The 27,628-nt window shown below is 38.6% G+C and overlaps 1 protein-coding gene across 3 annotated transcripts in view; it reads right to left on the bottom strand.

Moving 5' to 3' along the window:
* The window catches only part of LOC114651316 (class I histocompatibility antigen, F10 alpha chain-like), a 50,287-nt gene extending 31,672 nt beyond the window's left edge, over nucleotides 1–18,615 (bottom strand). For 2 of the 3 annotated variants that reach the window (XM_028801250.2, XM_028801256.2), the window contains exons 1-2: nucleotides 18,427–18,615; nucleotides 420–461 (exon numbers count right to left, since the gene is read on the bottom strand). In XM_028801250.2, the coding sequence (XP_028657083.1) occupies nucleotides 420–461; nucleotides 18,427–18,481 (97 nt within the window). In that variant the 5' untranslated portion in view covers nucleotides 18,482–18,615. The remainder of the gene's footprint in view (nucleotides 1–419; nucleotides 462–18,426) is intronic. The other variant, XM_051932773.1, reaches the window with a different exon arrangement.
* Between the last annotated feature and the right edge of the window lie 9,013 nt (nucleotides 18,616–27,628).

The raw sequence follows: 27,628 nt of genomic DNA, 5'->3' as shown, positions 1-27,628 counted from the left end.
TCATTTCATATATGTGGTACGTAGGGTAATATGTTTGCCACTTCAAGAAAATGTTGGTAGATCTGAAACACAACATGCTATACAAAAAGATAATTTTCAACTGTGGGGTCTACATTATAATAAGGCTTAAATAATAATAACGCTTGTTTTTAGATATCCCCAGCTCACACCACGTCATATTGGTTAGTATTTTAAGAAAACTGAAATCAAGTCAAAGCCTTTTTTAAATTTTAAAAATAAAACTGAACATTCATCTTTATTACCTAATAAAATTCACAAGTGTACTAACACCATCCTAAAATTTTGTAGTCATCAACATAATCATAAACATGATTGTTGTGTTTTGTGTCCAACTGTACCACTTTTGTGCCTTTATTTTACTTTTATGTAATCAATAACTGTACATATAAAGCACTTACCAGTAAACTTCACATCTGGATTCTGCGGGAAATCTGTAACATCTAAACAAAAAATAGATACATATTGTAATATACTACTGAACACTTACTGTTATTTTAAATATGTTACTTATCCATTTTAATCTCATGATTTCATGGACAATGGAGATAAAGTTTCTAACAGAACTAGCACCTATGCAGACCAACAATGTACAACAGCAAACAATATTAAAGCATAAGTTTAGTATTTTTCAAGTCAAAGTTGCATTGTAAAGTACCAGTGCGGGCAAGATATTTTTAAATTTATAGAAAATAAATGCAAATGCAAAACACATCCATGAAAAAATCTTTCATTACTCATGTTGCATAATCCATTTCAAGTCATCCAGTCACATGATGGCATTGTGCAAAACACAGGCATTTTTTGCTAAAATATTGTTAAAAAAATACTTTTGGGAACACAGTAGTACACGAACAGGAAACAGGAAAGGTACTGACACAGGACTGAGCTTTTGAATTGAAGACAGGGCTCTTGAAGAATGAATGGGGGGAAGGGGGGGCAGGGTCATGCATAAAACTCAAATGACCCAAACAGAACCAGAATTCAATATAAATTTTTAAACACAAAGTTAAGAAAAAGCATTTTTTGCCGGCCATGCTTTCTTTCTCGGGGTGGGGGTTAATTTGTTTTCGATCCTATTTTTGTAAAAATTGATCTATCTGTACGGAATGTTGTGTGATTTCAATAAAATCAATAAAAAAAGAAAAAGCATGTTTTAAAAAAAGAAAGTCACGGGTTGGAGAATGACTGACATGAAATCATTTAAACAGTTAAAACAAAGCACATGGCGGTTTTAAAATGAAAATCAGTTCTTCTCTGAAGTTCCATATTTTTTGTAAAATCTTTTCCATATCCAGGGGGTCAAATCTAGCAAACTTACATAGGAGCCTACAATTTATTTCTTTTAATCAGAGCTCTTAGTGAGGATAAGGAAGGAGCTTGACTGATAAATACAAAGTTACATTTGCGTATTTCATTCCCACTTTACCACCCTGGAAAGCAATTTTACTGTACTGATTCATTAGTAACATTCACAATCAACTCTACCCTTACCTGGGAATTAGACTTACAGTCCTCCGCTAGGGATGGCTGCTTTGTCATAACCTGCATAAGAAAAGCCATTCTCTAACTATGGCTTAGTCTGAAGAGGAAAGGGTGTCAGTATTATCACTAATGATGAGCGAAACAGTAGAGTTTTGTTTCTAATATAGTTTTGTCAAGCAAAATGACAACTTTTATTGGCTAAGTGAACCTATTACAATATATACGCTTTTGAGGAAACTGAGACCCCTTCTTCAGGCAGGTTGTAATATAGTTTTGCAAAACTGACCCTAAAATTAGTTTTACACATGATTTTGCAATTGCGAAACACAAAATTCATCAAAACTACATATCTGGAATGTTTTACGTTTTTCGCATGAAACGTACAGATATTGCTTCGTAAGGGTTATTAACCTGAAACCACTCTCTGCTTCTTTGGCTGCCCACCAACGGCTGATCATCCGCAACTCCTTCTATGGATTTCCACGTGCTCTCATCTGTGTCACACACTGCCTGCCTACACATTAATGCCACCGGGTTCTGCCTCATACCACTCAGTTGGTGTCAGATGCTTATTTTTTCCAATTCCATAAGCTAATTGAAGCCAGGATCTTTCTGGAACCCTAAACGGGCAAATGCCTTTTAACAGCAGAGATGCTCATCCAAAAATGTCTCTCTCTCCTCAAATATATAGACCAAATGGCACACAACAGAACTGTGTTCGCAAGAGGAAAGAAAACAAAAGTCATCATTCAATGTTCAAAAGCAAGAATGTACTTAAGATAAGGTTAAATATGGGGATTAAATACAGTAATCATGTAATTGTTACATTGTTCTAAACTTTCTCTTAGGAGGGTCAGTTTGAGAGCTCTCCATATTCAGATGACACCACAAATGAAAAACTCGGAGGACACCAGAAGCTGGTAGAGGCAGCTGATGGTCAAGGAGTAAATCAATGGACATTCCTGATCCTACAAGTGATTTTGAGGCTTGATCAGAAATGACTTCAGAATGGTGTTTAAGTCTGCCACGGAGGCCATTTGATTGCATAGCTGAAAAGAGTGGGGCAAGCTCTTGAGTGGTGGAAAGAGAGAGGCCAGGGTTTGAAGGCAGGGGGTAAAACAGAGGGTGAGAAGGAGAGTGTTTTGACATAGCAATTTGGAGCAAAATTGGATGAATCACTCCAACCCATAGACAGTGGAAAGCATATCTCTCTCTTTTATCCAGAGATAATCTGTGGGAAAGTAATTTTGATCTGTGAAAAACTGCTGGGTGCTTTACTCTACTCAACCACTTATCAGTGAGGCATCCCTTCACACTTTTGTTATTGCACATATCATAATATTCATACCCAATTAATTCAATTCAAGGTTTCAGAGGAACCTATCTTGATGGCACTGAGTGAAAACAAAGAACCAGCACTAGACAGGATGGCAGTCCATCAGAGGACTTATTTACACACCCATACTTAAAATCACACAGGGAAAATATGAATCTATAATAATAAAAGGCAAAGCCCTCACTGACTGACTCACTCACTGACTGACTGACTGACTGACTGACTCATCACTAATTCTCCAACTTCCCGTGTAGGTGGAAGGCTGAAATTTGGCAGGCTCATTCCTTACAGCTTACTTACAAAAGTTAGGCAGGTTTCATTTCGAAATTCAAAGCGTAATGGTCATAACTGGAACATATTTTTTGTCCATACACTGTAATGGAGGATGGAGGAGGCGGAGTCACATATCGCGTCATCACGCCTCCTACGTAATCACGTGAACTAAAAACAAGGAAGACATTTACAGCACGAGTCACACGTGGGAACGAAGGTAAATGACGTTAATTTTTGACTGTCTTTTAATACTGTGTGAGCATACATATTAACACATGTGCAATTAAACGTGTGCATTTACGGGGTGATTTCTGAGGCTTAAAAGCTCACCTTTTATCAAACGCGGGAAGAAAGGTAACTGAAGTTGTTCACTGTCTTTTAATACTGTGTAACCATACATATTAACACATGTCCAATTAAACGTGTGCATTTACGGGGTGATTTCTCAGGCTTAAAAGCTCGCCTTTTACTAAAAAGGTAAATGCAAAACTATTTTCAATCAGTTTATTGAAACGCTCCCGTTAAGGATTGCAATAACATATTCGCGAGATAAAAGAACGAAGTAGGGGGAAATGGAGGAACAGCCGCAAACAGCGAAGAGCAAAAAATTTATTAAACAATTGAGAACGGAGCGAGTTAAGCATACAAGCATGTTCATAAGGGAAACAAAGCACGGTGTAAAACGTAAGTTTAAATTAAGTTTATAGAAACGCTCACGCTGCGGATTGCAATAACATATTCGCGAGATAAAAGTTTAATGAGAAGACACGAGGTATAAACGAAGCACACGCCGTGGCGCAACGTTAGGGGCAACAGTTTCAACCATTCTATGATCTGCTTCTCGCAACTGAAAGACGGCACATGGCGGATGTTAGCCGACTTGCTGACCGCAACGTTAGGGGCTTCAACTATGGCGCTGACGCAACATCTCAGTGCCAACACTTTGCAGACTGTACTTAAAAGACACGCCCTCCTCACTGGACAGTTAAAAACACCAATCAAACTAACGATGACATCAAGTATTACCCAATCAAAAGTAGGAAAGGAGGCATCTTCATAAAATGCGTGTGGGATGATTTGCATGAGACGCTGCTTTAAAAAAAAAATGATACAAAAAATACGGGATAAATCCCGTCCAGTATTGATTCAAAACGGGACGCGCAATTTCATTCTCAAACGCGGCACGATTCCGTATTTTAAAGGACGGGTGGCAACCCTACAGTGCCAGGTAACCACCCATACAATCAGATTGTGATTCAGACTAGGAATGCAATGAATGTAATTACCCCGATCTACATACAAGGCGAAAGTCTTGCAACATTCAAAGATCATGGTTTGGGATAATTAGTACTTATTAAGTACGACATTGAACATAAAAGAGCTTATGAAGCCTTGAACCGAAAAAAGCAAGATCTCACAGATCGTAAAAAAAAAAAAGGAGGTAATGTCGTTTTACTCGCTGTAGATTTTAGTCAAACATTACCAGTTATTCCACGAGGGAGACCAGCAGATGAACTCAACGCGTGTTTAAAATCCATGCTTCTCCCACGCTCGGTTATATGTCGCGTGTTCTCGGGTAGGTACACCAAAAAATGTATACATTTAAGCATGTAATGGGCAAAGAAAAAATGAGGTATACCCGAAGGCACTGCAGTAGTACTCAATGTAACTTTACTTCTTAAATGTTAATGTTTTACTGTTTAATAATTTATACGCTTCTTATATATTGTTCAAATTCTTTTATCAAAATACCAGTGACAGCGCAATGCACGATAACATGGAGTGAATACACCATACGCATCCGCCCACGGCCGCCCTGCTGTGCGCAGATAGGAGTTGATTCTAAAATAAAATAAACATAAAAAGAGTAATACATTCATCACCCATAAAGCGGATAGCAGACGTGACGTATTATATGTGTACCACATTTCAAGTCAATACGTGAAACGGTTTGCAAGCTACATGTGATTTAAAATCCTGGACAGACCAACGAAAAGCCACGGTAGCAAATTATAGAAGAAGATTTTACTGTTTAATAATTTATATTTATATGAAATGTGCTTCTTATATATTACTTCATATTCTCATATGATAATGATGTTAATGTTGTTTATATTGATTTCTATGTTATTGTAAGTGCATCTATGTGTGTATATGTATGTATGTATGTGTATATATATATATATATATATATATATATATATATATAAAAAATATATATATAAAAAATATATGTGTATATGTATATATAATATATCTGTATATGTGTGTATATGTGTGTGTATATGTGTATATGTATATATATATGACAGCAACACTCATAACAATGACAACACAATTACATTGACAATCATGTTACGTTATTTTTAAAATGTTTCCTTTACTTTTTCATAACCTCTTTAACACACTACTTCTCCGCTGCAAAGCGCGGGTATTTTGCTAGTTGTCAAATAAACTGACACATATTGCAAAGGATGTGGGAGGAAAACCAAAGTACCCAAAAATATGTACACACAAGGAGAAAGTGCATATTTATTATGGACCTGTGAGGCAGCAGTGATGACCACTGTGTTACCATATTGCCTCTAGTTTAATGTTTACTTAGATAATTGTACAGTCGACCCTTGATATATGACCGGCCTGACATGCGAACAACTTGATTTACGACCAAAATTTTTATTTTGATTTATGACCAACATCTTGCGTTACGACCTGAATTCGGTCACGTGTATCCGCTTGCGCGATTGTAAGCAAACAGCCGATAGCATTCGTAAGCGTCAGTCAGAGCCCAGATACATGTGTTTGTGGACGTAATTTCGGTCAGTGCAGTGATTTATATAATTTATTTCGATAATTGCTAAGGAAGGAAGAGAAGGTAACGAAGGTAAAGAAAGCGATCACAATCGAAACGAAGAAGGAAATTGTGCGGAAATATGAGAGTGGTGTTTGTGTGACCGATCTCGCTAATATGTACAGAATGTCGAAATCCACCATCTCGACAATTTTACAAACAAAAGATTTGTATAAGGAGGCTCCTTCCAAACAATAACCACCTTCCATTTCATTCTCCTCCTCCCTTCCTGCAGCCCAAAGATGTCAAATTAAATGGTGAGTACATTATGAAATTGTTGTTTCTGGTAGGCTAGGCACTTTTTATAACTTTTTGGTTAGTACATTAGAAACATTATTGGTGTTTTGGTAAATTATGCACATTATACAACCCTTTTTTTATTATGAAAAGGTTAAGTAAGTGTTGCTGTGGGAGGTTCGGAACACATTAAGGGTATTTCCATTATTTCTTATGGGAAAAATAGTCTTGACTTACAACCAACTTGAGTTACAACCAGCCCTCGCGAACGAATTGAGTTTGTAAGTCAAAGGTCCACTGTAATTGTAAATCCTTGTAAATGCATGCAGAATGCTCTTAAACCTGGGATACAAACACTGTGAAGAGGCATATAGTTAAAAGTTAGCAAAAAATAAACTTGGGGTAAATTTTTGTTAGGATTGAAGACTTAATGGGTAAGATATAAAAGTGCAACAATGGGCTTTTTCAGACCATGTAATAAATTAGTGTATAGACAGCTGTTAAAAAGACATTAAAAACTCAGTATACAGTGATCCCTCGCTATATCGCGCTTCGCCTTTCGCGGCTTCACTCTATCGCGGATTTTATATGTAAGCATATTTAAATATATATTGCGGATTTTTTGCTGGTTCGCGGATTTCTGAGGACAATGGGTCTTTTAATTTCTGGTACATGCTTCCTCAGTTGGTTTGCCCAGTTGATTTCATACAAGGGACGCTATTGGCAGATGGCTGAGAAGCTACCCAACTTACTTTTCTTTCTCTCTCTCTTGCGCTGACTATCTGTGATCCTGACGTAGGGGGTGTGAGCAGGGGGGCTGTTCGCACACCTAGACGATACGGAGGCTCGTCTAAAAATGCTGAAAGATTATCTTCATGTTGCTACCTTCTGTGTGCAGCTTTTAAGTATGCTGCACGGTGCTTCGCATACTTAAAAGCTCAAAGGGCACGTATTGATTTTTGACTTTGTTCTTCTCTCTCTCTCTCTCTCTCTTTGCTCCTGACGGAGGGGGTGTGAGCTGCCGCCTTCAACGGTTTTGTACCTGCGGTGCTTCGCATACTTAAGCAAACAGCCCTATTGATTTGTTTGCTTTACTCTCTGTTTCCGTTGAAGAGGAAGATATGTTTGCATTCTTTTAATTATGAGACAGAACTGTCATCTCTGTCTTGTCATGGAGCACAGTTTAAACTTTTGAAAAAGAGACAAATGTTTGTTTGCAGTGTTTGAATAACGTTCCTGTCTCTCTACAACCTCCTGTATTTCTGCGCAAATCTGTGACCCAAGCATGACAATATAAAAATAACCATATAAACATATGGTTTCTACTTCGCAGATTTTCTTATTTCGCGGGTGGCTCTGGAACGCAACCCCCGCGATGGAGGAGGGATTACTGTACTATAATGTCAAAACATTGTTTTCATTAAAAGGTTTGAAGATTATTACATGCACACACTCCAGAAGGCATTTCAAGTGGTAGTAATACCAGCTGAAGGTAAACTACTTTTTTTTCTTTCTCCTGGGCTGATGGAGGGGAATGAGGTGTGCTAATGAATTTATACTGTGTCATGATATAATGCTGCCTTAGCTTAGACGAGACTTGACTGACAGCTGAATATGATCAACAAGTCTAAACAACTCATCTCAGCCTGATAACACCATTTCACGGAAAAAAAGACATGTAGCTAGACAAAGGACATTCACAAGAAATTCCTGCTTCTTTAGTTTAATTTTCAAATCGTTTCTGTTTATTAAAAAAAACCTTTATTATAGCCACTGACAAATGCTGAAGCATATTTATGGACACATGCCATCGGTTTAATTTTATTTTAAGTGATAGTCAATGTGTTTTCTGCATATTATATAATATTGGACACTGAAATTGGCCCTATGACCATCACACAGATTAAATGGGCTTAGTAATGGATTAAAGGTTGACACATTTTTCATTTTGTTCAGAATTATATTTGAAATTCTTTGCTCTTTCAACAGAACTTCTCTAAAGCCGATGCCACATTATGCAACTTCTTCCTAGTCGTTAAGTATTTCAGACTTGCCGATTGCTATTGCTGGTCTCCTTGCCTGACCAATTTACATGACTGGGAATCACTGGTAATGTTACATTTATCAGCTGCTTGCAGACCATCCAGCGCAGTCAGGCTCACCTCTTTTTATGACAGCCAAGAAAGTGCTTCCTGTACTGTGCAAAGGGTTAACATGCATGTCAAGTTTGGCTATAATTTCGGCACTTTTTTCTTTTTTCCCATTCTCCATTTTGTTGTACATCAAACAGACAAGCTTCTCTTCTGTTTGTGAGGTCCAAAACACCTTTACTCCTCATTGCTGAATTACATGCCCCGCACTTTCAGATGAGCATTCATTGGTTGTCTACTCTTATGTACACAGAGCCCACCTATACGACTAAAGACAACATCAAAAACTTGGAGTAAGTCATGGACTACTTGGAGTGAGTTGCTGTACATGACACATTATGTAACTGGCTTCACGGAGGCACACTGCCAACAGCCACCTATTCACTAGGATTATGTAACTGAAGGCTATGCTGAAAATCAAAGGAATTATTGTCAAATGGGACATGGCCTTAAGACTCAAGCCCAGAGGAGATACAGCAAATTCTAAATTTTTTTTCTTCAGGCAACAGGCAGTATGTTGATTAATACACGGAAGTAAGGATTTCATGGTACTCTCCACATGTCAAAATACTGACCCTATAAACATATCAGCTGATCAATGTCATAACATGGCATGACAGAAACATTGACTGACCTTACAGTGGGTTGAATCACGAAAATCAATGTATAATATACATTAGCCTAGGGTTATTGAAGGGGTGCCCATAAATGTTTTTTAAAAAGGAAAGAAGTGGCTTTATTCTAATTTTACTTTGATTGTTGCTATTTCAATTCTTTTAGCATAAAGCAGGCAGAAATAATTGATGGGGAAGTCTGATATACAGTATCACACAATTTCAAGCTTACAGGTTTCAAGAAAAAGCACTCTCTCGATTGCATTATTAATAGAACAGGCTCCAAAAACTTTAGGACACAGTCATGTCAGAGTTGGCCACATAAGTGTGGAACACACACAGGCCCTCATAGAGTCCTTGACCCGAACTGTTCTTGGGGCTAGATTACTGGCATTTCAGCATACTGTATATAATTTCCAAATCCACAGACTACTGAATTGATGATTGGCACATTTTGATGATCCACCTTAAGAAGCAGACACAACTAATATTTCAAGTCTTTCAAATGTGGTACTCACTGAGAAGTTGTTAGCAGTGTGAACATCAAAATGAACCAGTAAAATCCTATAAAACAAGGGTGTCAAACTCAATTCCCATGGACTTTAACATGGCCCTTGATGACAGGTCTGTCCCCCTTTGATGTTTCATATATTGATTGTTTCTGTATATTACTGTACATTTACACCAGCAATTAAAATGTCTCTTTCAGTTTTCAACCATGTTTATTTGCACAGTACATCACACTAAATTGTAAGAACAAAAACTGCTAATGATCCAAAAGAAAAGAAATGAAAATAAGATGATATGCCACACTGCCTTAAAGAATGTCAGTGTTTTAACACAATGACAAAGATGTTACAGTCTCAGGTAGACAGATGCATGCCACTTTGCTTGTGTTTTAAAGCTGAACAGAAGTCAGGGATGGCTGCTCTTCCAAATTGCTGATAGATTTGTACTTTCTGTGATTTTAAAAACAGAATTCAGGCTTTCAGACTCACATGTCCTTGTTTTGCGGATGTCACATGTATTCACAATACTAAAGTTAATTCTGACTGTGAAAATCTTGGTCAGCCTGTGGCAATTCAGGAATACAAAGATATTGTTCTGCCAGTGATCACGGCTGCTTGCCTTGCCATAAACCGTTGCTTAGAAAAGTTCTTATCTCATTTCTCAGAAGGCACAACATGAAACGTCACTATGCATCAGAAAATGAAAAATGAAACAAGAAGAGAGAAAGACAACAGCAAGTAAAGAAAACAGGTGTTTTTTTCCCGTTTTTCAAATGTGAACATCTGATGAGCGATGTGTCAAAAGCACATACAGAAATCAAAGCTGTGTCTGTTACTTGTAGTAGTAATGACATAAAATTAGAACATTACCGTTACCAAATGAAACTTGGAATAGGGTGTGCAGCTCACTTAAAACAACAGTCAAAAACTATGTATGTTTCACTATAACTCACTAACATTAAACAAGTTCAGCAATTCTAGTGTCTGAATGCTCTGCAAATAAACATTTTGAGAAAATATTTGATGGTTTTGTGCAAAAGAAAAAGGCTTTGTACTATGTTTATTATTTCTGTGTGCATCACATACAGTACTACAAGACTGATAAGAAACAAGCACGGCATAAGTAAAATTAATAATTACACCACAAGAATTATGAATAACTAATAAGTACAATGTAAAAAATACCAGTAAAATGCATTAAAGGAATATCTAAAGAGTAATACTGTAGCACAGTTAATGGTAAAAAAATAGTTTAAAACAAATAAATGCATGTAGATTTACATTTACGCGGTGATTCAGATGCCAATATCAATTAATTACGGTATTTAAAAATGCAAGCATATTTCATGAGTAATTGTTATATTTCCATAAACTCACAATAATGTTGATTTAAAACAAGAAATGTCAGTAAAAATAAAGTACATAACACAAAACATGTAAAATCCATGGATTATCTCAAAGTTCTGATCAACCTCATTTAGTTTTTTCACCATACTACTGCATATTCCAAAAGTGAAAAACACTAACATTAAACACTTTGCAATATTTTAATGAATGGATCTATAAATAAGACCACTTTTGTAAACCATCCATCCATCCATTTCCCAACCCGCTGAATCCGAACACAGGGTCACGGGGGTCTGCTGGAGCCAATCCCAGCCAACACAGGGCACAAGGCAGGGAACCAATCCTGGGCAGGGTGCCAACCCACCGCAGGACACACACAAACACACCCACACACCAAGCACACACTAGGGCCAATTTAGAATCGCCAATCCACCTAACCTGCATGTCTTTGGACTGTGTGGAGGAAACCGGAGCGCCCGGAGGAAACCCACACAGACACGGGGAGAACATGCAAACTCCACGCAGGGAGGACCCGGGAAGCGAACCCAGGTCCCCAGATCTCCCAACTGCGAGGCAGCAGCGCTACCCACTGCGCCACCATGCCGCCCCTTTTGTAAACCATTTATTTTTAATAAAAGTAATGCGTGCTAAGCTAGTAGCTTAGCCAAATACTGGTCTTCAACTGATATATAGTTGATTCCAATGATAATGATGACAGAATTTTAGGGGTAACAGATATAAACTGGACAGCATTCTGTGTTCTGACAGTTTTTTGGTAGCTGCATGATTAGAATTCTATTTCAATTAATTAACTATTAAATTACTGTAAGCTTCTTTACTATAACAGTGGTTCCCAAACTCAAACTTGCAGTCACATGGAGTCACAAGGACTTTGTTCCTACCAGCTTAAAAACACTGCAGAAGAAATGCTGTAAAAACTCATTTAAAAATGGACACTAAATGATCCCCTTATAACATACATAAATGCCTGGTACATTCTAAATAATAATAAAAAATATATATAAAAAATTTAAGTAAAATGATTTAACTAACTTTAATTATAAATGCACTAAAAAGCAAAAAATACATTTTTCTCTAGCCACAATTTTTGTGGTTATATGTGACTAAATAAAATCTTGGGGCGCACATAAATTAATTCATTCAAACAATTTTTGAAAAATTGTTTAGCATTGTGGGGAATTACAATATAAAAAAAAGAACAGCATTGTATGACGAAAGTAGCTATTCTATTAATTTATTGAATGAATTAATTTATGTGCGCCCCACAATTTTATTTAGTCACATATAACTATGAAAATTGTGGTTAAAGAAAAATGTATTTTTTGCTTTTTAGTGCATTTATAACTAAAGTAAGTAAAATCATTTTACTTACATTTTTTTTTATATATTTTACTTTTTACTTTTTAGTTTTTGAGTATTTTGCCAATGATTTTTCTTTAATCATTTTCCATGAATGGGAAGCTTCTTTAAAAGTTTTACATCTTCTTTCCAGAATTATTTGAATACTAAAAAGAATTATATTTTGGTATCTATTTTTCTGTTCATATTGTTGTAGGATTAGCGCTTGGTCGCTGCGAAAAAATAAATATCAATGACAGAATGGCAAGCTTACAGCAGTACTTCCTCACCGTGATAATCAAGGCTACTTCTTCATAAGAGTAAACAAGTAAAGTCGGCACGCAAATTTACCCACTCCACTCACTGGAAGAGGAAACTGGGGGCAATCTGATGCGTCCGTCACTTGTATGCTCCTATATCTCACTATATTCTCTCTCCGACATTGTTGTGTATGCGTTAATTGGAATCACATATCCATTGATTACGACGAAATTTGTTACGTAATTGCATCGGTTTTGACGGATTGTTGTATTGTCATCAATACTGAATACGTATGCAAAATTTTAAGAAATGTGCTGCGCCAAAAGTGGGTTTAAAATCAGCTGCAAGATTTCACCCTGACAAACAAACAGACAGATAGTCAAGTTAAATAAAACCGTTTAAAAAAATTAAACTTAGTTTTATTATTTCTACTTTGACCCCATAAAGTTATACCTGGAAAATAACAGCTTGCTTAATTAGGCAAGGAGTCCAATTAAAAAAAGAAGTTGGTTGGAACAAAAACCTGTAGCCACAACAGACAACCAGGACCAAGTTTGAGAACTTCTGGACTAGAGAAATGTGACTTGCTTATTGCTTCTGAAATCCAAAGTAAGGTCGTTTAATTACAGGGTCCATTTTCAACCGAGTTAAAATCACTCATATTTGGGGGGGGGGGGGGGGGGGTTTAGTGAGGGGTAAAATAATAGAAAAAAAAATCGAGTTTTCCATATTTTGTACCTAATCGAATACAAAGGAGTTGCATCAAGTTGGACCAATTCTGTTGTTTAATGGGCACTGTAAAAAGTTAGGTGATGTTGGGCAGCCCTCACTTTCACAGCTTTGCGACAAGACAGATGTTTTTATTATATCTGAGTTGGGTATATGGGTCAAATTGACAGGCAAAGTTGGCACATTCCCTTATCTAATTAATAGAATTAGATGTTTAATGGGCACTGCAGAGGGTTAGAGGGCATTTAGCTACACTAGTTTTGAAGAAAGAAAGATATACCTTTGTTAAATTGCAGTTGAACTTGGCCCAATCCAAAGTGGGTACATGGATCAAATGGACTGACAAATTTGTCATATTCCCATATATCTAATGAATAGATTCCACTGTGATGTTCAACTAGCATTATGAAGGGCTGGATACCATTAACCCACCCTAATTTTCAGAGAAATGTGAATACCTTTGTTAAAGTGCAGTTGAGTTTTGCTGCTCCAGTGCAGTTACATGGGTCAGACTGATTGGCAAACCTGGCAATGAAGGAAATTAACTGATGTTTAATGGGCACTGTAACAGGTTAAATGGTGTTGGACCACCCTATTGTCACAGTATTGAGAAAATACAGATGCCTTTGTCAAGTTGCAGTTGAGTTTTGCACAGACCAATGTGAGTACCTGGCTCAAATTGACTGGCAAGTTGTCACATTCCCATTTCTAATAACTAGGATTAACTTTGATATTTAATGGGTAATGTAGAGGGTTGTGCAGCATTTTGCCACCCTTATTTTCATAGCTTTGTGACAAGACAGATTCCTTTTTTTATGTTGCAGTTGAGATTTGCCTGGCCCAGCATGAGTTAATGGGTGAAATTGGCTGGCAAACATGGCATATGCAATAAATAGGTTTCACTGTGATGCTCACTTGCCATTGTAAATGGTCAAATGGCACTGGACCACCCTAATTTTAATACATTTGTGACATGATGGACACCATTTTTAAATTTCTGCTGAGTTTTTCTTGGCCCAACATGGTTACATGATGTCATACTGACTGGCAAAGTTGGCACATTGTAATCTGATGAATAGGATGTGTTCTTTAATTGGCACAGACAAAAGAAAAGGAAAGGAAAGGAAATGAAAGGAAAGAAAAGAAAAGAAAAAAGTGCTTTATGCTTCCTAGGATAGGCTCCAGCTTCCCTGTGACTCTGCAACTCCTCTGGATAAAGTGGGTTTAGAAATTGGATGGTACGATGAATGGATAAATACGCAAATAAATACATGAAAATAAATTAAAGTATTGTGAAATATGACAATAAATAAATAGTAACAACATGAAATGCAAGTATAAATAACTAAATGGGTGACAAAATATGCCTTTTGTTCCTCATTCCATTATGTCAGTCAGTCATTTTCAAATCCGCCTAGTCCTGAATAGGGTCTTGGGGGTCTGCTGGAGCTATCTCAGCTAGCACAGGGCGCCAGTCCATCGCAGGGTCAACATGTGAACACATACATACACACACACACACACACACACACACACACACACACACACACACACACACACACACACACACACACACAATTTATTACCACCAAAGCACCTAAACTACATGTCTTTGGACTATGGGATGAAACCCCAGCAGACAAAAGGAGGATATAAAAACTTCTATATTCAGTGTTGTTATGTATTTATTGTCATATTTCAGAGTTCTTTGATTTATTTTGCTTATTTATTTTTGTCCTAAATATTCCTCCATTATTCTGAACACTCTGTCCTTGATCTAACTCAGTGCTTCCACAGCAAAATCGTGAGCATTAAAAAAAACTCAATTAAAACCAGTGCCGTCACGAGGGGAATGCTTCAGAAGTTTATATTGTGCAAAGCCTCCAATCTTTAAGTCTGATTTGTAGTTTTTTATATATTCACATCCTCTGTGAGGAGTGGTGTGGGGTCATAATTATGTTCCTCCCCCCAACCCCGAAATCTATGACCAAGAGTGCCGAAACCCCAATTGTGGGAAGTGTTCCGCAACATCTCGCTCTTCTCTACACGTATAACAAACAATTGGACACTCGGCAGAGACGTTTTGTAAATATCAAAACGCAGCGCTTGGATGGCGATGTTAATTTGTTAATTTCATGCCCTCACTTTGATCTGCATCCAGTCCTGCAAGCAGGTCCTCCAGCTTACAGGGAAAACATGGGGGTTGGTGGCAGGATTGGCAGTCCAGCCATCGTAAAAAAAAAAACTAAAAAAAAAACCAAACTGTTCTAGTGTGGTGCTGGGGTGTCACCTGCTGCACTTGGGTCCTAATCCAGGTGGCTCATCGTGTGGTGAGTGTGGCAACGCACTATCAGCGAATGCTCCTAACCTCCTCCTCTCACTTTGTGTTGATTCCATGCTCTCTATTTTTATTGTTAATTGAATATTGTCTTTGTTTTATTTTATTTTTTTAAATATTGTATCGGTTTTGTTTTTTTGGGTTTTGGAGCCACTGTAAGGGAGCCAAGTATGAAATACGATCACTGTCAAAAGTAATTCCATCTTTCTACCTTTAACAGATGCGTAGTAACAAAAATCGATTGTTTCTTTCTCGATAGCGAATGCTTTGTGCGTCCAATTACGTGTTTTTGACAGTTTGTTAACGCTTGAGAATTATACTTGTAATTTTCAGAAGTGCAAGCGTAACAGACACGTGTAAGATGTAAATTTGATTTAAATTATTACGAGTTATTTTTCACAGTGACCTTACTCCATACAAAACTGCTTATCCTTAGCAGAGTCATGGGGAGGATGAAGCCTACTACCACGGCAAGCATCGTACACAAGTCATACAAAAATCAGTGGACGGGGTGTCTGTCCATTACAAGTTAACGATATAAAATAGTTATGGTGCACAGTGTTAACAATATCGAAGAATACAAATAAAAACGTAAATAATTTTCTCACAGGGTGAAACAGTCATTTTGCAACATTTTACAATGCTTGTATTCCAGCTATGCTCCTTGCTGTGGATTTTGCACATTTCTCCCCATGTGATTGTGTTTTCATCACTTGGTAATTAGCTTCCACCAACAGTTTATATACACACATTAACCTACTGACTGCAATTTCAACAAACATGGGTATCTGCTTGAGTGTACCCTGCAAAGGACAGTATCCCTTCCAGGGGTTGACCCTCCATGAATGTAAAATTTGGAAGAAAAGTAAAAACATACAAAACTATATCTAATGTAATCAACAGCATAATGTATTCAGTACTTGACTGAAACATTAATTGAAAAACAAATATTGTACTTTTCATTATGAATTATGTTCTGACAGATGTAATCTCACCGTGATTGGGGAAATTCTTAATTTATGGTAAACTGTAAACATTAAAATTTAAATATCATACACTGCACTTACATAGGCCACAGATGTGTTCAGGTACATTAATTACTAGCAATCCCCTGTAACACTACCAGATCTTTATGTAAATGGGTTAACCTGTGTAACAGGCATCATTACAAAAGGATACCTAAGGTCAGAAAATAATGCTACAGTGATTTCCCTCAGCACTAATGGAATAAAAGCAGCATCATAAAATGAAGACTTGGACGTTTGGGTTTTGAAATGTATTTATATCTACTTTGTATAAAGCCTTAATAGTGTGCTTAGTAAAAGAAGCTCTAAAATATAAAGTTTGATTTTTACACTTAGCATTTGCTATAGATACTTGCAGTACTGCTATTGAAAAAGTGAATTCACAGAATGGACTGTGTTTTCTGGGAAAGAGATAGCTGTTAACTTTATTTGCTTGATCTTTTTAAAGCCTTTAGATAACCTGAGAGGCAGTAATCATTGTATTTATTACTCAGAGTACATAGTTACTATCTCCAAATCCAAGAATGCATTAATGCTTAGAATCAATGCAACAGCTGATGTATTTTGTAGTTTTGAATATCATATTGTAGTCATTCTTGTGTGTAAGACACTTTGGCACTGAGTGTTCTGTCAACGGCATTATATAAATTAAAACCTAAATTATTTTTATACTGAGCAAATTATGTAAATAGTCAACTGAAATGATGAGTAATAGTTGAATTTCTCATTACTTGTATAAACACACAAGGGAGATAGTATGGTGGCATTTTCTCATGTTCTGTCCTGGTAATGTCCTGTGGCTTCACATTTCGACTGTAACATTTTTTCTGTCAGATGCCTAATTTAATTAGGCAAGCAGCTATTTCCCAGTTTTTAAGTGAATAAATCCTGAAATAAAAAGTTAAGGTAAATGTTTGCTGAATGTACGAATTAAAGTGTATAATATAATTTTGTTACTGTACATGTTGTTTTTTTTAATGTACAGGACATTTAAGCGATTGTCTACTATATAATAATCCACGTGGGTAACACTGAAATAGCTTCCCTCTATACACTAGTCTAGTACCTGCTCTGCATTGTTAGCATTCTGATATAAACTTTACAAATAAAGACAGGTTAAAAGAAAATAGTTAAAATATATACAGATATGACAAACACACACTTTTAAACTTCTAATGAATATAAATCTCTCAGTACTGCACTTTTCTGAATGCAAAAATATGAGACGGGAAAAGTCGGCAATTTAAAAAAATGTAAAAAAAATCAAGGTAAAACGTCTCATTGATGGCGAAACGACAATGTAAAAACGACAATCTGCGGCCACCGGGATCCTCCAGGACTGAACTGTATACCATAAGAGGCATACGTCATACACAAAGCAATATAATTCAAACAAGAAAAATACATTTCACGTAAACTAATATTACATGCATGCGGATGACACTTAAATCTCAGAAAAACCCAATGCATATTACACGCAAAAAAGTGATTCGAGGTCTGTTTGTCATCTCACAATACCCAAAACACTGCGATATGTTGAAGGCGATTGTTAGAAACTATGCCAACAGTTGGGCCACATCACAACAATGATCAGCGTTCTTAAACCTTCACATAACATGCAAACAACTTTCTGCGTAATAAACCGAAAGAGAATGGGAGAACAGTCGACTTGTCCATATGGAAATGAAAGAAATCGCATCCCAACGCAGAGACCTTCTATCAAATAAACCCCGAACATATGAAACTATCAAACAAGCTTCATAAAAAACAAGTAAACGTATTTGGACACTGTTTTGCTTTAATTTTTGAAAACTGTAACATGGTGTCACAGAAAACAGTTTCACTTTCTATTTTATTTATATTTTCTGATACAAGTTTGCGCCCTTCAACTTACCTGAAGACACTGCGCTAAGGCTAGTCGCGACAAATATCCAGATAGTCCACTTCATTTTTAGTAACTTTACATCCGTACCCAGAAGAAAAGACCATTAAAAAGAAATAATACAACAAATGCGAAAATTTCCGTGTACTGTATGTTGTTCAAAGGTGTAGGTCGCGTGTGGTGAGTCACGTGACAGGCTCTTGCTGGGTGTTTGCAACCAATAAGAATGCAGACGCGTCGTCTCCGGTGATAAGTAATAACTAGGCAGGATAACGAGAGGCAAGTTCCCCAAATATTATTGATTGGTTAACAACGGCCACCACCAGTACTGTTAGCCAACAAGGTTGCTGCGTGAAACAGGTTTATAATCGTGAGAATCTATGTGGGGATTGCTGTAAATGTCTGTACTGTCGGTAAAAATTTGGACTTTTCTAGTAATTGGGAATTATTCCTAAAGCTTATATGCTCAGGCTCCTTTGCGAGCCACCCTTATAGTAAATACACTCGTGTGTAACCGGTGTCTAAAGTCATTTAGTGTTTCGTTAAATCATGATTTATATATGTTATGTTGTATGTTATCTTGCTGCGTTCCAAATTTCCCTAATCCGTTATCCGGTAATGTGATGTCTTCTGTGTGAACCCCTCAGTATTCACTGAACATGACTATTCTGTTTTTCTTCTCGGTATCCTCATTTGGCAGTTGGTGCCACTGCTAAACTGCGAAGTTGTTTGCCTGCCATGGATAAGTCATCCAAAATAAAGGAGCACTGGAATCATGAGGTCGAAGGGTCTTTTCATCAGGTTGGCCGGCTCTGCACTGACTTAGCTGCAGAATGGCCAATAGGGGGGAGAAGACGACGTCTCCAGAGCTCTGACTGTTTGGCTTGGCAGTGATTCAACAATTAGCTGATTGACATATATTGCTATTTATTAGTTTTGTTATTTACTGTAGTTTCTTTGCTTTTGATGTATTTGAACAAATCTGTACCCGTATATGTGATAGTTCTGTATTTATTTGTTAAGACCATTACACGTGTTTTCTGTTTTTGTGTGTTGTGTTTAGCCCATTTTTATCTCCCATTGCACACCCGACTTACTTTTTGTGTGTGTGTGTGTGTGGGGGGGGGGGGGGGGGGGGGGGTTTGGGGTGGGGGGGGTTCTGTTCTTCTCAGAGAGTCGATGGTGGGTGGAGAGGGGGTTACGCATTAAATGTACATTTTCCGGGCCAGTGTCACGCACTTAGATCGTCGCGATTATAAACCTGTCCAGTCAAAAATAAACAAGCGGTTAACAGAGAATCATGAGTTCTTTTAGTCTGATATTAATGCGGCACGATTAGAACATGTGTCTGATCTCTTTAATTACATCGTACTTCTGATACGTTACCGTGTAGCAAAAAAGAAAGTGTCACATGGAAGGTCATTCTAAACGAAGGATCAGTGGTGCAACGAAGAGAAAAAAAATTAAGAAAACAAAAAAAAGGAAAGACCCTGTTGTGTTGAAGACTATACCAGACATCTAAAAAATTAAATAATATTCTGAATAAGTATTTCGAAGAAGCCGTTAGCATCACTGTGCAGTGCAGTTTACATTAATTTTGGTTACGTGTTAAAGAAGTGTTCAATAGCCTTTCCACATGGATTATATTACTATTACTAGCCATGTGCGCCCAACTACGTTGCGCGTCTTAAAGTTGTCTGTGAAGGGCTCCCTGTTTAAACGCGGCTGCCAGTCGTGAACTGGGCCCTTCGTCGCACAGCATTATGATTTTTTATAAGGGAAACAAAATTACAAAACAAAACCCTTGGACATTGATTCGATAGGAACGGACTACTCGGAATCACTGTCCTAATAGTAATTATGTGGTGGTGGAGGAGCATTTCTGGTTCTCTTCGCACGACTTATGGATGGTTAATCATAAGCGGCGTCTTCCGCATCGTCTTCGAGACTTTCAAAATCATAGTCTTCCCATATTGGAATACTAGGTTCTTCTTGATCCAAATGAAGATTATATATAGAGATTAGTTAATTTAAAGCACAACAATTTGTTTAGTTTGAATGTCTGTGTTTTGAGGTGTGACTGGTGTACTACAGTCTTCATTCAGTAGTATAAGCCTGGAGGAGATTCTTAATGCAATGCCTATGTTTTAGCTGTCTCTCTGCTGCCATCTAGTGCTTCTTCTTCTAATTCATTCGCGGACAAACAAAGATCAAGATCCAAATGAAGATTATATATAGAGATTATTATTATTATTATTAAGATCCATGCATGTGCTTGTGCTCAGTTTGTTAACATTTCAGGTATGTCTACTTTCTTGGATTTGTACACTTTCTTTTTGTTCTGCTGACATTTTTTCCATTTTTTCGTAATGCTGGACGATGCATTAATATTTACGTTGTTATTGCTGCATGGAAACTAGCATTGAGCTGTAAAGTCGCATCGTGCACCATGAACAGAATCTAGAATTTCTTGTTCTTTTTGTTTTGTTTGTTGACATTTCAACTGAAGTGTTATACACCTTAACAGACAAACGAGCGGCGTGGCTGTGCTTTTTTGATTCTTCAAGGAGGTTTGCACAACAAAGCCCATCACAGTGGCTTCTCAGAGGCGTGACCACGGGGGGGGGGGCTGAGGTGGCACTGCCCCCCCAGAGACAAGCTGTGCCACCCCCAACCCCCCACCCCCCCCCCGAGAAATGCTCTGCCTGTCCAATGAAAACTCTGGAGAAGAATAACATTTGATTTTCAAAAATGAGTTGCTTTCCAATCGGCCCGTTTGAATTTGGGGCATATCCGTCAGTGTCTCCTCCACTAGACAGGCACCGTGGTGCTCACAGTTCACTTCGCCGCACATTTTGCAGCACGTTTTGAACCTGTTGACTGCATTCTTTAACTAAAACAGCGTATACGTTCCATTCTTCTTTTATTTTCTGGTTGGTAACACCAAAGGCTATGCATAGGTGGCTTATTAAAAAGCAGACATCTTCAACCTCTGTCCCTCCGCAAGCTGCTGGCTCCACGGTTGAGCCCAGCACCGCTGCTACCAACACGGAGCACAGCGCACCCACGTCGGGAACTGAAACTCCAAAAGATGTAGATAAGCCTACACAATCCTCCAGCTCTGCGCCCGTGTCGGGTACTCCAAACCTCTGCCTTCAACAAAATATACAGTCCGGTCTGCCTGACTTAAATATGGATAGCCCTTTCCAGCCCATTTTAATTAATTATCCCAAGCGCGCATTTGGAAAGACACTCAGATGTTTTAGTGCAAGCTGGTATCAGTCTCGACCATGGCTTGAATATTCTGTTGTCCGTGATGGAAGCTTTTTCTTTGCCTGCCACAAATGTAGTGTTTCCAATTCGGACCGCGAGGACATATTCACCAAACACGGCTACACTAATTGGAAAAAAGCTCTAGAAAAACACGCGTCTAGTATCCCGCAGGTCAGAACCATGTCTGCATCACAGCACTCATCATTGGTGTGTCTTCAGCTGCATGCGAAAGCTCATTCTCTACTTTGAACCGCATTCTCACTCCACTCCGTCGAACAATGCTGCATTCATGGAAGAGAAATTTAGTCATTCTGGCACATGAGAAAAACATCACAGAAAATGTAGACATGAATGAATTTATTTCAGAATTTGTCAAGAGTAACTGCAGACTGGTTCTGTAGATAACGACCAGGTTAAATGCTGGAAACTGATGTCCTATAGCCTCCCATGACTACAATAAGCCACGTTTCTGTTCTTGCTCTCATATGTTGTATACATTTGATTTTATTGATATTTACCTTGTAGATGTAGTTCTATATTTGTTCACAAAAAATAATAATACAAGTTCCATTGCCTCTGTTAATTTTATTGAACAATAGGTTATGATTTATGCCACAATTTTTGCTTTTATATGTTATATAAAACTATGTTGTTATTATTATTTGACCCCCCTACAAAAATGGGGATGGATGGATATTTTTTGCCCCCCCAGACAAGCCAAATGCCCACCCACACATAATGTTCTGGTCACACCTCTGCTTCGAATGTTAATCGGAGTCCTAGTAGAGCGCAGGGGCTCTGCGCATGTAGTAGATAGCAAGCATATAATATTGTCTTCTATATTAAATATCACAATTTTAGACTTTACCAGTTTATTTGTATTGGAATTTAATATCACTAATTGAATGCATATATAAAAATGTATTTTAAAATCAAGAAATTAGATGTCATTGGGGGTTATTTTCTAATATGGCTTTATAATATTGGCCAACTATACTGTTTACAGAAGAATTTGCTGCAGGGAATTTTGCAACACACCCTGCAAAATTTTCTTCGGTCGCCCACGTTAATAGGCTAATTACAATTCATATACAGTACTTTCTAGTTCTTCTATGACAGTATTTCGTCCATGCAAGTTATGTCCTTGTATTGTGTCTTGTGGTTTACCTGAAATACCTAATGGACTTCAAATAAGGCGAGAGGGCCTCTACTTCAGCTCACATTAATCTACGTATAAGCTAACTTTTTTACTTTTCTTAAATGAGCATTGTGTTTGTGCCCTTGATGCCTTGGTAATGTAAAATTTTACTGTTTAAGGTAAATAAACACCTATAGAAAAAAAATGACCTGTATTTTAAAATATTTTGTACTATGTTGTATCATCAAATGACTGAGTGCAGGAGGATATAGTAGAATACTGATTTGAGCCTCTTTGGTTATAGCAAATGTAGTTGTATCCATGCAACAATACAGGAACTTTTAGCTTAGTTATACCTGTATTAGTAGTTGTAAGGTCCATGGAAATAGATTAGTGCTGCTGGCTGCAGCTGCCTCTCAGCCACAGAGACCTGGGTCTGAGTTCCAGCTTTACACTGCCAGTGGTGGAATTTGTGTGTTCTCCCTGTGTCTTTGTGAGTTTTATGCCTGTTACTCCAATCATGTTAATTAGCGACTCCACAGTAGCCCTGTGTGGGTGCATGCATGAGTGTTCCATTGATAAAGCCATGTCCAGTCCTTGGCTAGCTCCTCTCTTGCATGTGTGCCTGGTGGAAACTTTTGGCTGGATGGGATAAGTGGGTTGACTACAGACATGCACTTGCTACAACCAAAATAAAGTCGGTCTGGTGAGCTATGTGGAGTTTCTTTACCTTGGAAAAAAACCCAGATTCTTCATCCACTTTGCTGTGATTTTGACTCTTTCCTTCTATGGAACAATCAATGCTGTCTGTTTCTTTCCACGTCAGTCCGACCCATCCTCACAATCCCCATATTTTTCTGCTACCCTTTGCTGCTGTCTTGTATTTGTGTGTGCAATATCTAGTGTCTCCTGGCCTTTCCTCTTTTTCTAGACTGACCACAGGCTCTCTGGATCCTCTACCCATGCATTTTGTCTTCTGATGATACTTCTCTCCTTGTCCTCCTTGTCCATGATCTTGTATTCTGTAAGGCATTCTGAAGTTTCTTGGAAATCTGCACTCACATTTGCTCCTGGCCTGCTTACACCACTCTGAATAATACAGGGATCCATCACTTGCCCTTTACTGTATTCCTCTGTAAACCTTTCTGTGAGTCCTCCACTTCCTTCTCCATTCTACAGTGGGCTCTTAACCCATACAATATATTGCCAAACATATTGCGACACCCCTCCAAATCATTGAATTCAGGTGTTCCAATCACTTCCATGGCCACAGGTATATAAAATCAAGCACCTAGGCATGTAGACTGCTTCTACAAACATTTGTGAAAGAATGGGCCACTCTCAGGAGCTCTGTAAATTCAAGCACGGTACTGTGATAGGATGCCACTTGTGAAATAAGTCCATTGGTGAAATTTCGTCTCTACTAAATATTCCACAGTCAACTTTTAGCGGTATTATAACAAAGTGGAAGCAATTGGGAAGAACAGGAAGTCAACCACAAAGTGGTAGGCTATGTAGTGTGCAGAGTCGCAAATGTTCTGCAGAGTCAATAGCTACAGAGCTCCAAAAGCTCAAGAACAGTGCGTAGAGAGCTTCATGGAATGGGTTTCCATGGCCGAGTAGCTGCATCCAAGCCTTACATCATCAAGTGCAATACAAACAGTCGGATGCAGTGGTATAAAGCACACCACCACTGGACTCTAGAGCAGTGGAGACGTGTCCTCTGGAGTGACGAATCATGCTTTTCTGTCTGGCAATATGATGGCCAGGAGAACGGTACTTGCTTGACTGCATTGTGCCAAGTGTAAAGTTTAGTGGAGGGGGGATTATGGTGTGGCATTGTTTTTCAGAGGTTGGGCTTGGCCCTTTAGTTCCAGTGAAAAGAACTCTTAATGCTTCAGCATACAAAGCCATTTTGGGCAATTTCATGCTCCCAACTTTGTGGGAACAGTTTAGAGATGGCCCCTTCCTGTTCCAACATGACTGCGCACCGGTGCACAAAGCGAGGTCTAAAAAGAAATGGATGAGCGAGTTTGGTGTGGAGGAACCTGACTGGCCTGCATAGAGCCCTGACCTCAACCTGATAGAACACCTTTGGGATGAATTAGACTGCGAGCCAGGCTTTCTCGTCAAACATGAGTGCCTGACCTTACAAATGCTTTTCTGGAAGAATGGTCAAAAATTCCCTTAAACAGATCGCTAAACCTTGTGGAAAGCTTTCCCAGAAGAGATGCAGCTGTTATGGCTGCAAAGGGTGGGCCAACCCCATAGTAAAGCCTATGTATTAAGAATGCGATGTCATTAAAGTTCATGTGTGTGTAAAGGCAAGTAATATAGTGTGTCTATATATATCTGTATGCCACAGGCTGCACTCACAAAAAAAAATAAACAGAAACAGAGGGGGCAGTCTCTTCTGGACTAATTACCACCATACTGAAATGCATATCTTAGCGACATTTCTTTCGAACTGGTTGCTGTGATTCTTGCTTACTTCATCTGACACATATCAGCTTGATGGTGTTATGACTCACATACTCTTGGCAACACTTCTTGTGCACAACAGCAATTATTCAGCCATCACCTGAGGCACATTTCAAGCAGGCAACCCTTGAATCATAAGTTGTTCTCCTTGTTTCTTGTGCCTTGTTATTTCTCTCCTATTTTAGTCATTTTTTTGTGAACCCTGGACTATGAATTTTGCTTTCATCTCTTGTCTCTGTCCTGCCTTAATTTATACCTTGGTTGTGCATTCTCTCTGCCTGCTCTTTTGTTTCCCAGTGTTATCTAATTGGACTACTTATTTTTTTCTATGCATTCAGTTTCTGTTTCTTTTAGTTCCTTGCCTTAATTATAATAAATCCACATTTAAACTACTTCTGCTGTTACCATGCCGTGGCCATGTCATTCTTGATGAGTTTTTAATACGTTATCTCATAGCCAAGAACAAAAAAATTCCACACTCTTGATTAGATAGATGGAGTTTTTTGCCTCCTGGCTTTCTAAGATTTGTGGTCATTTGCTGAGAGTGTCACTTTGTGTTACATGGGTCACTTGTTTGACAGGACCTTTTGAAATCAATGAGCTCCTGGCATTTGCAATGTCCATAGATGTCTAACAACACTGATGTCAGGATTTTGTAACATACCGTACATCTTTAAAACTGAATTATAGGTGCTTCTATCGTTTTTAAGTCACAAATAGTTTTCATGGATTGTCTGTTTTACAGACGTAGATAATTGAGTAGAAAATCATAATCATTGCCTTACTAATCTAATTTTTGAGCCCATTATAATATGACGATGGCCAGTGGTCAGGAAACAGACTACAAGGCAATCCTTTATAATACTGCAAATGTTTTCCAGTGCCCTGCCCAGGGTTTGTTTCCTGCCTTTCACCCTGTGTTAGCTGGGATTGGCTCCAGCAGACCCCTGTGACCCTGTAGTTAGGGTATAGTGGGTTGGATAATGGATGGATGGATGTTTTCCATCTTGCTTGGTAATTCATATTCCTACTGAACACAAACCATCTTCTATCCATCCATTTTGTCAGCTTGCATTCATAGGGGCATTACTAGACTAGTGTAACTATGGAACATAGCTTGTGTGGGAAAGTTCCAACCTTGGATGGGATGCCATAGAGCACACCTATGCACACACTCACAATCTATCGCAACAGGTCAGTTTATGCCTCTTTCCCCCTTACACCTCACTAAAACCATTACAAGCAAGAAAACTGTAGGAGACAATACTTGTGCTTTGATAGCATCAAACATTAGATAGATAGATAGATAGATAGATAGATAGATAGATAGATAGATAGATAGATAGATAGATAGATAGATAGATAGATAGATAGATAGATACTTTATTAATCCCAATGGGAAATTCAGATTAGTGTTAGCCATTTAGTTATATAAAAGTTGTCCATCCATTTTCAAACCAGATTAATTCAATTATAATAGTTGAGGTGAGGGCGGCACGGTGGCGCAGTGGGTAGCACTGCTGCCTCGCATTTGGGAGACCTGGGGACCTGGGTTCGCTTCGCGGGTCCTCTCTGCGTGGAGTTTGCATGTTCTCCCCGTGTCTGCGTGGGTTTCCTCCGGGCGCTCCGGTTTCCTCCCACAGTCCAAAGACATGCAGGTTAGGTGGACTGGCGATTCTAAATTGGCCCTAGTGTGTGCTTGGTGTGTGGGTGTGCTTGTGTGTGTCCTGCGGTGGGTTGGCACCCTGCCCGGGATTGGTTCCTGCCTTGTGTCCTGTGTTGGCTGGGATTGGCTCCAGCAGACCCCCGTGACCCTGTGTTCGGATTCAGCGGGTTGGAAAATGGATGGATGGATGGATGGATGGATAGTTGAGGTGGGCAGAAAATGGAAGATATGCCATGTGATGGGCAGCCAGGATGAATTGGCTTCCTGGCTGGTATGAATCCTGTTCCATTGCCTAGCGTAATAAATCTGAGGCAAGGTGTAACCCTGTGTCAGGAGGTGGGCACACCAAGCCAACATGGATGGACTGGCATCTCAGTGGGGTATGACAGGAGATTCTTGCCCAGCCTGGGAGGCTGGAATGTTGGCTGGACCTGGGAAAATAGCCTTCTGAGACTGCATGCAGCACTGGTGTACTAGGTGACAGCATTCCTGGGTTGGTGTTCATACACCAAACCCCCCCCCCCCCCCCCCCCCCCCAACCCACAAGCTGCTAGGATTTATAGTCCAATGGGGCAATGTGTGCCACCGGGGTGCTTTGTAGGGTTTCTGCCTGACCTGGAAGTGCCATGCAGAATCCTGAAATCAGGTGTACTCCT

Source organism: Erpetoichthys calabaricus, chromosome 1 (genome assembly GCF_900747795.2).
Source record: "Erpetoichthys calabaricus chromosome 1, fErpCal1.3, whole genome shotgun sequence".
In the NCBI taxonomy this organism is placed as follows: domain Eukaryota; kingdom Metazoa; phylum Chordata; class Cladistia; order Polypteriformes; family Polypteridae; genus Erpetoichthys; species Erpetoichthys calabaricus.
This window is presented reverse-complemented; position numbering and strand designations above follow the sequence as displayed.